This window comes from Corvus kubaryi, unplaced genomic scaffold (assembly GCF_017639235.1).
Source record: "Corvus kubaryi isolate FWS band 111438036 unplaced genomic scaffold, C.kubaryi_AGA036_p1.0 37249, whole genome shotgun sequence".
NCBI lineage: Eukaryota > Metazoa > Chordata > Aves > Passeriformes > Corvidae > Corvus > Corvus kubaryi.
In genome coordinates this window covers 4,766,349-4,778,804 of record NW_024581072.1, presented here as the reverse complement: position 1 = coordinate 4,778,804, position 12,456 = coordinate 4,766,349, and the positions used below count along the sequence as shown (strand labels likewise).

At 36.8% G+C, this 12,456-nt stretch overlaps 1 protein-coding gene across 6 annotated transcripts in view; it reads left to right on the top strand.

Annotated features, from left to right (window-relative positions):
* RNF38 (ring finger protein 38) overlaps nucleotides 1–11,587 on the top strand; it is a 104,603-nt gene extending 93,016 nt beyond the window's left edge. For 5 of the 6 annotated variants that reach the window (XM_042023522.1, XM_042023524.1, XM_042023527.1 and 2 more), the window contains 5 exons: nucleotides 873–979; nucleotides 2,509–2,593; nucleotides 4,064–4,185; nucleotides 4,507–4,606; nucleotides 9,638–11,587. In XM_042023522.1, the coding sequence (XP_041879456.1) occupies nucleotides 873–979; nucleotides 2,509–2,593; nucleotides 4,064–4,185; nucleotides 4,507–4,606; nucleotides 9,638–9,700 (477 nt within the window). In that variant the 3' untranslated portion in view covers nucleotides 9,701–11,587. The remainder of the gene's footprint in view (nucleotides 1–872; nucleotides 980–2,508; nucleotides 2,594–4,063; nucleotides 4,186–4,506; nucleotides 4,607–9,637) is intronic. The other variant, XM_042023523.1, reaches the window with a different exon arrangement.
* Nucleotides 11,588–12,456: the final 869 nt, after the last annotated feature.

The following is a 12,456-nucleotide window of genomic DNA, read 5'->3' as shown; positions in this document are numbered from 1 at the left end:
TTTCATTTTAAAGAATTTTTTAAGGGCTTCTTTACTCAACTGCTTGTGTGGAAGCCTGCATAATAGCCCTTGGGCTTTTATATTTACAACAGGCTCAGCAGTTCATGTCCTGTTTCCCAAACTATACTGACTGTAGACCAAAACACAAGAACTTCCAAGGAGTTCTGTTGTATATTACTACTTTTTGCACAGGTTGGTCTGATTGTGTATTATAGATGGGAATAGTAATTTCAAATTGAGGCTGAGATTCTTTTGGATTTTAGCAGAGGCTGGATTTTTTAAATAATGCTTTACTGAAAGTGGATTTCATTATTGAGGGTGGAGATTAAGGATAGAAAATGTTGAATCGTGGGCTCACAGACTGGAAGGCTGGAAGGGTGATCATCTGGTCAAGCAGGGCCACCTAAAACCGTGTGTCCAGGACTACGTCCAGCCAGCTTTTGAGTATCTTCCAGAAAGGGAGACTCCACCATCTCCTTAGGCAACCTGTGTCAGTGCTCAGTCACCCTCAGAGTAAAGAAGTGTTTGCTGATGTTCAGATGAAGCCTCCTGTGTTTCAGTCTGTGCCCAATGTCTCTGGTCCTGCCACTGGGCACCACTGAAAAGAGCCTGGCTCAATCTTCTTTGCACCCTCCCTTCAGGTATTTATATACTTTGATAAGATCCCCCCCAAGCCTTCTCTTCTCCAGGCTGAACAGGCTCAGCTCTCTCAGCCTTTTCTCACATGTGAGATGCTCCAGACCCATCTTAGTGACCCTTTGTTGGACTCTCTCCAGTATGTCCATGTCTGTCTTGTGCTGGGGAGCCCAAAACTGGACACAAGTTCCAGTTCCACAAGTTTCAGTTGAAGCTTATTTTCTTCTTTCTTGCAGCCTTACCCACCTTTTATGCCTCGAAGACTCACAGGGCGCAGCAGATACCGATCACAGCAGCCAATACCACCACACCCTTACCATCCCAGCCTATTACCTTATGTGCTGTAAGTGAAAAGTACATTTGCTTCCATGTAGGCTATTAAGAAGGCAGCAAGCATCTTGGCACTTCCTATGGTTGGACTCTACCAGAGACCAGGCATATTTCACCTGTCTCGGAGGAAAACTTCCATTTCTGTGTAAACTTTTCAGCCTGTTTTGAATGACCTACACCACTGAGCAAGATAAAATACAAGTGAACAGTTTTTGTCCAGTGTAGTTTTGCAGGTATTTTGAGGCACAGTAGCCTCTGGTTTCTGAACTCTTGGTAAAGTCTTCAACAGATTTTAAATCATAGTTCTGTGATACTCTTACAGAGGCATGGTTACACTGTAGGATCACATTGTAGGAGTCTTCACTTATGGAATAAATTAATTTGGTTTGGTTCTTACTTATAAAATACAAGGGTGGGAGCTTCTGTGATGTGTTACTCTTTATTGGCTGAAGTGCTACTCTGTCGCAGCTGTCACATTTCTGTTCTGCTTCTGATTAGCTGTTTCTGGAAAAGATGTGGAACAATTAACATTTAGGAATTATCTGTAGTGTGTTATGGTAGACTCTCTGGAAGAGTTTGGGTCTATGACATGAGATGTATTATCTTCTAATGTTCTGTATTGGAAGTAAGAATTAAATGTTTGGAAAACAAAGATTAAGTTTCTGGTGGCAAAGGTGACATTGACAAGGAAATGATCAAACACTGACACCAGAGCTGTAGTTTCTCTGTGCGCAGTGTCAGACGTGGCATGAAAATGGCACCAGAAATCTGATTCAGCAAAGTTGTTCAGCTTTGCATCTTGCAGTCTGAGAGTAATGTCATAGCTTCTTGCCTATTCATTGTGGACATGATGTGGCACAGTAATTCCTGATTCTACTCTATTAGTGCTTTGAATTTGTCATTTCCGTGTGTGTGGATGAAGTTTTGACCCATTGTACTGTCTTGGGGGGTAAAAATACAAGCAGAAAAACATCTCTCTGATCTCTCAGTTTGAAGGGGTTCGGCTTTAACCAACATCACAGTACATGAGAAAATGAATTTGTGCTTGCCTTCAGTATGGAAGTTTGTCCAGTAGCAAATCCTATTTATCTTCATCATGTATTTTAGGCTTGCAGAACTTGAAAGACTTTTGTGTTGGAGACCTAAATGAACTTAGCATTCCTCTTTGATGGTCTTTTATCCACTTAAAGAAATACATTTAAAACCAGAATGTCAATTTTTTGTCAGTTTTAGTTCTCCATAGTGTGTGGTAATTAAGACATTAGTTTTTGTAATAAAGCTGAGCTTGGTTAAAAGTACCAAGTGAAATGTGCATGCAGTTAAAAAGTCAGCACTCCCAATATCAGAAAGTAGCAGAAAAAGCTTTTTCTGTGACTCTTTCACTTCAAATGTCTGTTCTTGACTTCAAACGTAACATTTTTGCCAGTTCTGAGAACATGTTGACTAGAGAGGCATCAGAAAGGTTACTTTACCTCTGCCAGATGTTTCTGTGCTTTCCTTCAGCATGATGCTGAACCTTATCCTTGTTTGCTCTCGTGGTAGATCAATGCTCCCAGTTCCTCCGGCAGTTGGACCAGCTTTCAGCTTTGAGTTGGATGTGGAAGATGGAGAGGTAGAAAACTATGAGGTTGGTGTGTGAACTACAACTACCTTTAAAGAACAGATGTTAGCTCAAGCAATAGATAAAATTTTATTATATTTTGCTTTTAATCCTTGTTTGTCTTTCAAATAAATGTGATGACTGTGAAGACAGAATCCAAAAACAGTCCTTCCACATTCTTTTTGTAAAACTGGATACTAGAGTGTTTAGCTTTCTTTCTTGTCTATTGCTCTTCCCCAGAATTCACCTTTCCAGGCTAGTAATCATTAAATTGTTCAACTTTTATGTTCTACATGCTACTCTTCTCCTTTCAAAATTTAATTGATTTTAAATACCAGACAGAAGTGAAACACTTTCAAAAAGGGTAAGTTACTGGTTTTATGAGTGTAACTTTCAGAATAGTTTTAATATCATAGGATTAATTAATCTAAATGTAATGTTTATAAAACTGCCTTACTGCCTGTTCTTCTTGCCGTCAGAAGGGGATGGTAATTCACATCTAGAGATGCAGAACCCTCTTAAATACCCTAGATAATTATGGGGCTGTTCCAATTGTTGTTTCTTTGCTGGTTCTGAAGCTAATGGATTCCATTTGATTTCTCTTGAGTTAGTCATCATTAACCCTGATTTTTGCATCTCTTTGCCTGTGCTCCCCTTAAGATCTCTGTGTAGTTGTACATCTTCAGTTTAACAATGAGCACTTCTGTAATAACTTCTGTGGTGGTTCAGAAGAAGCAATGTCTTCTGAGAATTTGGGCCCTAGTTTCAGCAGTGTAAGAAATCAGTACCATTTGCAGCTTTCACAGGGTCTTTTCTGTGCATTGATTCTGTATCACACGTTTCCTAGGCCCCTCATGAAGGAGTGTGAGTTAAATACATGACAGACTCCAAATTATATACATGGAAGGATTTTAGTTGCAATGCTTGGCTTACAGAAAATTAACATAAAAATTAGCAGCCAAAAAAAGCACTTAAAGTTTGATAGTATGTATTTGTTTTCCAGATTGAGGATAAAATCTCCATATTTTAATTCAACTAGCCCTCAATGTGGAGTGGAAATCATAAACTGTCCCATTAAATTTATGATTTCTCTCACAAGACCAGACTCAAATATTCTTATGAAGGAAATTAGTTGACAATTTTTTTCTGGTTTACCAGCATTGTTCATTTCATAGCAGGGTGAGGGGATCCCTCAGAAGCAAATTACTTACTGAGCTATACATGCAGTCACAGTAGTAATTGGAAATTGGGTCCTTGGAGTGGGTTTTGAAATCCCAAAGATAATACGTTAAATAATTACAAAGATGGTTAAGTTCGGAAGGACTTTCCAAGGAGCTTGTACTGTATGGGAGAACTAAAGTTCTAAATATTTCTTAATAGAAGGGTGTTTTGTACTACCAGCTGGGGTAGTAAGATGTGATGGCAGTCCCAACACCAACAGAACCAGAGCCTGTTTGATCAGTGAATTTTTAAATGTCTAGTTTCCATGTTTTGCAGGCACTGCTGAATTTGGCGGAACGTCTGGGAGAAGCCAAACCACGGGGATTAACAAAAGCAGACATTGAGCAGCTTCCATCCTACAGGTTCAATCCAAACAATCACCAATCAGAGCAGACACTGTAAGTATATTGGTCTCTTTCAAAGATCCGTGATTTAGATGGTTTGATTTTTGTTTCTTTAACTTGCAGTCACAGCTAGGTCAGAAGAGCAAGAATACGTGCTTTGCAATGTGAAAGCACCGTAAATAAGAAAAGCAACAAAACACCCATAAAACCCCACAGAGTCAATTCTCAGTTTCCATTGTCAGATGTCAATCACTGTAGCTACTGAAGGAGTAAAATAGCTGCTGTGTTGCAATCATACCTGTAAAGTTTTGTATGGAATTGCATATTTGTTGTTCTTACATAGCAGATACATTTAAACTTCATTCTGTTTTTTAGATGTGTGGTGTGCATGTGTGATTTTGAGTCAAGGCAGCTACTTAGAGTCTTACCTTGTAACCACGAGTTCCATGCCAAGTGTGTTGATAAATGGCTGAAGGTAAGGAAAAATCCTATCTCAGATGAAATTGATTATGTAGTTTTATAGGAGAGGGTGGGGATATTTTGCTGTTGCACTTCATTTCACCTTGTTTCATGTTTCTGATACTTAGAAATGCCAGCAGAGTGGAAGCACTGCTTAGATAGGATATTATTCTAATAATTGACAAAGATTGTTTCTTCATAATCTTTGGCACAAGGGAAAATGAATGTGAATACAATTATTTTCGTGGACAGCTCTTGCTGTGTTTTCCATTTGCTTAAAACAATAACTGTGCATTAGAGTAATACATGACATTAGAGAATACTTGAAAAAAAGTAAATAATATAGGAGGTATGACATAGATGATGATGGTGGCTTCAACTGTTACATAGCTTGTCTGGCAAGAATGAGTACCGGCACGTTTCCTTCCCCACTTTGCTATTAATGTTAGTTTCTGGGGCAAATAAAGTGGGTTACATGTGTATGTTTATGTGTATGCATATACACAAAAATGTAATACATACAAATAGAAATTATAGTTTTTCAAAATTATTTACCCATCTAAGAGAATCTGAACAAAAAAGAAAAGCTCAAGAATCAGGGCAGCCCAGTAAGAGCATAGGTGAAATAGCAGCTGTGCAGAAGGTGAGAAGAACAAGAAATACAAGTAAATTATGGCAGACATTTCTACCAGCTGCATTTAGCCAGATCTACTTTCAGCAAGATATTGATTACCATCTTGCCTCAGTTTTTTTACTATTTTATTCTATTCAGCTTTAATCTATTTAGTCTGTTGTGCAGAACATTGGAAACTGCAATGATACTATGTTGATATGGTCCTTAGAGAATTACAGATGCTGTTTGTTGTTTTGAAAAAAGAAATAAAAACACCTTGCCTTTATGGCATCATGTCTTAGGCAAGTGCTGAAATGTGCAGAGAATGAAAAAATCAAATTAATATTGATGGTATTTTTTTTGCTAACAAGATATGAAGAATAATGAGAAGGATTTGAAAGGTGGGATATGAAATTGCCGTTTGGCTACAGTATCCATGGTAGTCTATGTCTAAAGCTTCTACAAAATCTAGGGCCAGTGAAACTATTTCTACAGCAATGCTCAGAATTTTTGGTAGAAGTGGTCCAAAAATATCTGAATTCACGTACGTGCTCAAGAATCAGCAAGAGGAACTAATTACCTGGTTGTTATATCGTCATATTAAAACCCACATGCACACACCCCACATAATATTAGCAGTTTCTCTCTGCTAGATGTATGCAGTTTTATTCTCTTACTACAAATTAAGAGTAGACTCTTTATGTATCAAAGTTGTGTTCTTCAGCATCCCCTCCTCTTCTTGAGCAGCGTTCACACTGCATGTGTCAGCGTCATTGCATGAAACTCTCTAACTCAATTGTGGTGTGGAAAGTGAGTATCCAGGGATAGTATTATCTAAAGAAAATACCATTTGACCCAGCCTGTGAGATAGTGGATGCTATAAGTTTATTATGTGGACTTTTTTAAAGATAGCTCTTTTCAGGCTATTGATGCAAAAAAAAAAATATACTTCTGATTCATAGAACCCCTGATCTGCAGATTTCTGGAAGTTAGAAGAACATGTCAGGAAAGTATGATGCATGCTTGTCTTGTTCTTAATGCTCTTTCTTACCTGACATCTCACTCAGGAATCAGACAAGTATGTCGAGTTAAGCTTTTTTGGGACTCAGTGTAGTATGTTTAAAGTTAAGAGTTAGTCCTTTCAATGGCAATAGCATTTGGAACCACAAAGTGAAAAAAGTAGATTTAGTTTAGTCTGTTTTCAAAATCATAGTGTACTATTCTAGCGGTGAAATAGTTTTGCCGATGTTCTTGTCCCATTTTAGAAACTGCATTTTCTAACAGATCTTCACATGTGGTATTTTGTAAAGGTTGTGTTCAGAATGAGGTGCAAGATACACAATGAAAATCTAGGGAGGTGCAGTTAAACCTACTAAAACTTGCATTGACATCATTATTCCAGAGCTGAGTACAAAGTAAGATAGACAAGGTTAAACCATCCTAGTGTAGGATGAATAAGGCAATACTTTTACACCATGTGGGTTCAGTTACAGTGGTACAAAGATGGTATATGGAAATAAAGATTATTTTGCTTGCAAGCTGTACCGAATTACCTGTAACACCAGTCTATTTTAGTTAAGCCTCTGCCTAAACTTGGTTACAGTTAATAAGCCAACATCTGGGAGTGATAATAACTGGGAAAGTATTCTGTGCTTTGGTTTTGCTTCTGTTCATTCATCTATGAATTTGAAAACCTTTTTAAATGTATCTTGATTGTATAATTATGTCCACATCCACTTAATTCACCTCATCCAGTCAACATCATGTTCATAAATGCTGCAAGGGAAGGTTAAGATTGTGGCTTTCAGCACTTGTACTGTTATTCCACAAGATAGAAAAAGAAGAAAATTACTGGTTTGTTGCTATTTTTTACCAATTTAATCTCATTTTTTTGAAGAGAGTATTTGCTATCTAGGACTATTTCTAGAACTATGGAGTCAAATTGATTCTAAGTTTCATTGTATGTCACTTTAGTGAAAGATCTAAGTAAAAAGTTAGTGATTCAATCTCATTACTTTAAAAAATACTCTTCTTGGGCTGCCTGTTGGTGATGATGGAGGAGTAAAGAAACTATCGAAAAAAAGTTTTGTGGCTTGTATGCATGGATAATTGACAGTACTATCTTCTTAGGTAGTTTGAGCAAGTAAGAGGAAATGTTCTATAACAATGCATTTGGTTGCCCACTTTAGCTAAAATACTTCCCTATTTAAGCAAGGTTGAAGTCTTAAGGAGAGAAGATGTAATACAGTGGAGGAAACAACAGAATTAAAAAGAGGGATGTTATCCTTTTATTTTTTGTAGTATTCCTAATTCTCATATTTCACAGTATTTGGCTGCTTCTTACCCTATATCCTCTAGTCAAATATGAATACATGAGAAATGTGTTCTTCTATAAAACAAAAGTCATCATTCCAAAGGAGAGCTTGACACCATGACCTATGTTCAGCCTGAAGGCTTAGAACAACCTTAAAAGGACAATTTGCCTTTATATTTAGCAGTCTAATAGGAAATGCTGTATTATATATGAGAAAAGACAAACTGTAACTATACTTCAGCTTATTTCTGATGGACTAACACCAAAGTAGTGCAATGGTTTTTAGAGGATTCTAGTAGTCCTATAGTTTCATTATTCTAAATGCAGTTCATTTTAACTATAAATTTCTATAAAAAATATAAAACAGTAAATCCATTTATTGTGCAGCACTCTCTAGTTACAGTACAAAATTAAGTCTGCCTGGAAGAGTGGCAAGTTAGAAGGTCAATATTACAATATTATGTCCCCCTTACTCCTCTTTTGGCATGAAAGAGTCATGTTAAATGCCAGGAAGGGAAAAATAATTTCATGAAAGACACAAGAATGTGACTAAATTTAAAGCACATGTTCATGTAGGATCTTGAAAAGTTCCTTGAAAAGCAGTGGTGTGGTGTCCATAAGTATTCATTTTATCCTGGCACAGTAGATCTATTTCTGCAGTTCCTATCAGGAAATTACTCCTACTGAATGCTGTTCTGTGGTGCAAGTGGTTGTTACTTCATTATCAATCTAAGTGAATAGCTCCTGATTCATTAATCCACTGAATGTTGAATAACACACCTTTTTATTTTAAACATTATATTAGCCAGATTATATTTAAAATCATGCACATGAAATGATCAGGTAAGGACATTTTGAAGTATATTTTGAAACTGCTAGTGAAAGAGAGAGAAATAAAATCTTAATTTATACTCCAATCCATGATTTACAAAAATTAAAATTAAAAAATTAGGGACAATGGTAACAGTTGACAGCAGGAAAATTGACAGGAAAAATAAACCTTCACTTTAACTTCCATTACTGAATAATGTTTTTCAGTAATAAATAACGCATTACTTTCATTGGATTAGTTATTGTTTGGATTTAAAATATTTGATAAAGAATTCTGGCCTACAGAGTCATATTTCTTGATGCTCTTTGCTTGTATTTTCATTGAAAAATCTGGTTTCCTTAGAAGACTTGCTGTAGACAGTGGTTGGTCCTGCAGTTTTGGTGGCTATGAAATAGAGAATTTGGGACAGGGAAGAGTTCTCTTCACTCTTCCCCTTACAAGGGAAGTATTGACTCACAGATGTTACATAATTGTCTGGGGATTTTTCTCATCATTTGCTAAAATTAGCCATTATTTGAAAAGGGGAATGAGAAAGCAGAAATATTTTCCCCGTAGCTTAAGAAATACTACTTCTTATCTGTCTTACTTTTTAAGGAAGCTATAAAAGTAAACAAGTCACAGGACTTAATTTTCAGTGTGTGCTTTACTGAAGAGCTAAATCTAGACCTGCTGGTGTGTGTTACTTGAATACCTGCTTGGTCAGGTCATCTTCTCTTTCTTTGTATTTCTTTTTTTTATTCCCCTTCCCCTTTACTAAAACCCCCTCCCTTTTTCCCTGGTTTGCTTTCAGCTTTGACCAAATCTGTATGATGATTTTGTGTGACGATAACGGAATAAACAAAGTATGATGTCATTCCTGATCGGTAGGGTTTGTGATAACATGACGTCTTCACACAGGATGTTTATTTGCAGCCCAAGATGTCTCAACTTGTTTTGGTGGCTTTCTCTACAGCATACAGTACAGGTTGTTAGTTCCACCCATCTGACTGCAATATACTGTAACTGTGAATCTGCATTAATAAAACCACCATCACTTAGCTAGAGCCTAATTTGTTGTCTTGCTTTGTCTTAAAAGATAAAAGGCACAATTACTTTTTGTAAATGTAATTTTGAATTGGCAAACTCACCACACCAAACATAACAAAACAAACTAAGAAAAGGCCTAAGCACATCTGTCTTCTCTTGAATTGGTCTTCAGTGGTCATAGATGTCAGTGTCACATACACATTACATTGTATTTGTCAGTCTTAACCCTCTTTAACCCTCTTTTGTTTTTCTGGTTTTACAGGCGAATCGTACCTGCCCGATTTGTAGAGCTGATGCCTCAGAAGTGCATCGTGATTCAGAATGACCAATCTAAGAGCACAAATCTGGTTTGGGTGTTTCTCGTTGCCTGTATATATGAACTCTCTATTGAACTTATCTACCCATGTGGCTTCCAGCCTACCCTTTACACAAAAGGGTCAGTGGACCTTACTTTGCACTGTGTGACTTAATCAATTATAAAGCTTATAACTAGTCTTCACAGTTATGGGATTGTTATACTAACAAGTGTGAGTGGAACTCCAAAGATTTTTTTTTTTTTTAGCTTAATTTTGTGTGTGCACTAACATTCCCTGGGTTTTGTGTGATCATTCCGAGTATTGCTGCGAGATTACTGTGGATGTGATCTTTTAGCATGTGCTTTTATATAAAAGAAAAAGAAAAAAAAAAGTGGTAGCTCCAAACAATATAGCAATCTACCTTATATAGAGCCTTCAGATACTGTGAGTGGGGATGAACGGTGTGAGTGTGAGAGACTGTGAGAGGGTGAGTGAAGTGTGCTTGTGACAGGGTGTGTGTGCGTGTTTGAGAACCTATATACCAGCATGTACTGAGAACGTATGTGTGTAGTAATAATTATGCTGCAATGTATAATCTTGTGTGTTATTTAAACAGTACTAGTACTGTACACTGGTTCCTTTCCTTGTGTTTGCAGTTGCACACTGAATGCGATGGGTGCAGCAATTACAGACATTTAGTATTTCCTCCCCAATGTACTTACAGGTGTAAAGACCTTTCTACCTACTGCTACTCAAACAGCTGTTACGCTTCCCCTTCATTGGAGGCTTTAAGTGTGTACCACTAAAGAATGCATTGATTGTTCATACATGAGTAACCTTGGGGGTTTTATCATATGTTACAAAGTCTGGATTTTTTAATGGCTGATTTCCAAGTTATTTTATCAATATAGAGTTGCAATATCGCATTTAGCAATATTAATGTTTTCAATTGCTAATATGAATATCAATATTTTTCTGTTTTCCTTTTAAATTTTTCTAGCTGGGTTTACCAGTTGTGTGTTTCTTCCATGAAAGGAAGCAGAAAGTACACTGAGGGTGTCCTGGTTTTGTGAAACAGCTCTTAACTTTTGGCCATTGTACTTGCTAAGGACATCATCTTTTAGCTTATAAACACTGGCTTTAATCACATACATTCTTTGTCATCTACAAGGAAGTTTGTATGTAACTAAAATAACTTGTAAAAGGTTACAATTTTATTCCTGCAACTTCATGAATAAAATACAATTTTTAGCATTTTCTTAGAGAAGTAGAATTTCATATTTTTTTCACCATATCTCAAGAGGAGGTAGGTTTTGGTCATTAACCGCAGAACTCAGTTGCCCTGATGCTGCTTCTTTCCCTTCCTTATTTCATGATGAGTGTAATAGGAAGAAGGGACTCCCTTGGTTTTTGCAATCAAGTTTCCAGAGTACTCCACTATAGGAGAAATTTGGAATACTTTCCAGAACAGTGCTGTGAAATAGAGGGGATAATGTCTATTCAAGTGCTCTGAATAGTATTTTATTTGGGCCATTGAAAAAAATTAGCTTTCTTTTTAACATTCACACTGTTAACATCTCTGATACATTCTAGCAAAATATTTAGGTCTGCATATACCACAGTTACCAAAAGGATGCACTTTTTGCAATTAAACTCTTTTCATAAATTCAGTGTCATTACTTTGGTTGCAGCACCACAAGTGGCACAATTACCAGTATTGCTACAACTTGCTGCCAGTCTCAGCTTTAAGTTTCTTCTTTATCATTTCTGATGCTTTTGTATGCTGCTATGCTTTAGTATCAGTTACAATTTCAAACAGTGTTAGATGTTCTCCATGCTGGTTTTTCTCTTTGAACATTCTACAGACCAGTCACAGCTCTTTGTGCAGCTAAATAAAAGCACAATTTTGCCCTGTTTCAGATGTTTTTCCGTCTGTTTAGTTATGCTGATGCCTTTTCCTGGTCTTAAAATCAAGAGCCAAACATGGTTAGAAGGGAAGAAGGAATTTTACCTTGGTATTTATTTTAAGGATCTTTAGGTGCACACATCCAGGTCAAATGCACCGCAATGCACACCGCAATGCCCCCCCCAAAGATCAGGTATAACATTATAGGTCTTACTAATTAGCATATCTATCAAAAATTCCCCAGTGAGAGGCTTGAATGAGCCCCCCTCCCCAAGGAACCTTCCCCTGGATGGTTCTATCCCCAAGGAACCTTCCCCTGGATGGTTCTATCTTAGTTTACAGAATGTGATCTGGAGAGGACCTCGGGGTCCGGGGCACACTAACCCTTACTTATGAGGCTTCTAAAATGTTTAGTCTCCTAGCTGGATAAACAAGTCCAAGAATGTAGGCAAAAAGCACTAAGAATACAGAAGTTGTAAAAAGGTATAACAGGGGTATAAAAGAAAAGGCAAAAAAATCTTCATGGCATCAATGCAGATAGTTCTCAAAAACAGTGAAGCTTTCCATACCTATCCTTACTTAGGAACACTGAATAAATAAAAATCCACTTCAAAATATTAGAATTTCTTTCTCCTCTCTTCCAGTGGAGTTAAAGAATAGGCTTTTCACAATAGCGCCTAGCAGGTTAAATTACATTTAATAAAATTTATTTTTTTAACAAATAAATCATGGTGTTTAAAAAGCATATGCCACATATGTCTTACAAAACTTAGCCTCTTTTATATAACTGCAAAAGAAAAAAAAATCCTTGTGTACAGATTTAAAAATTACTAACATTTCTGTGTTTAGTATTCAGTTCAAAGCATGGAAAAGGGTACT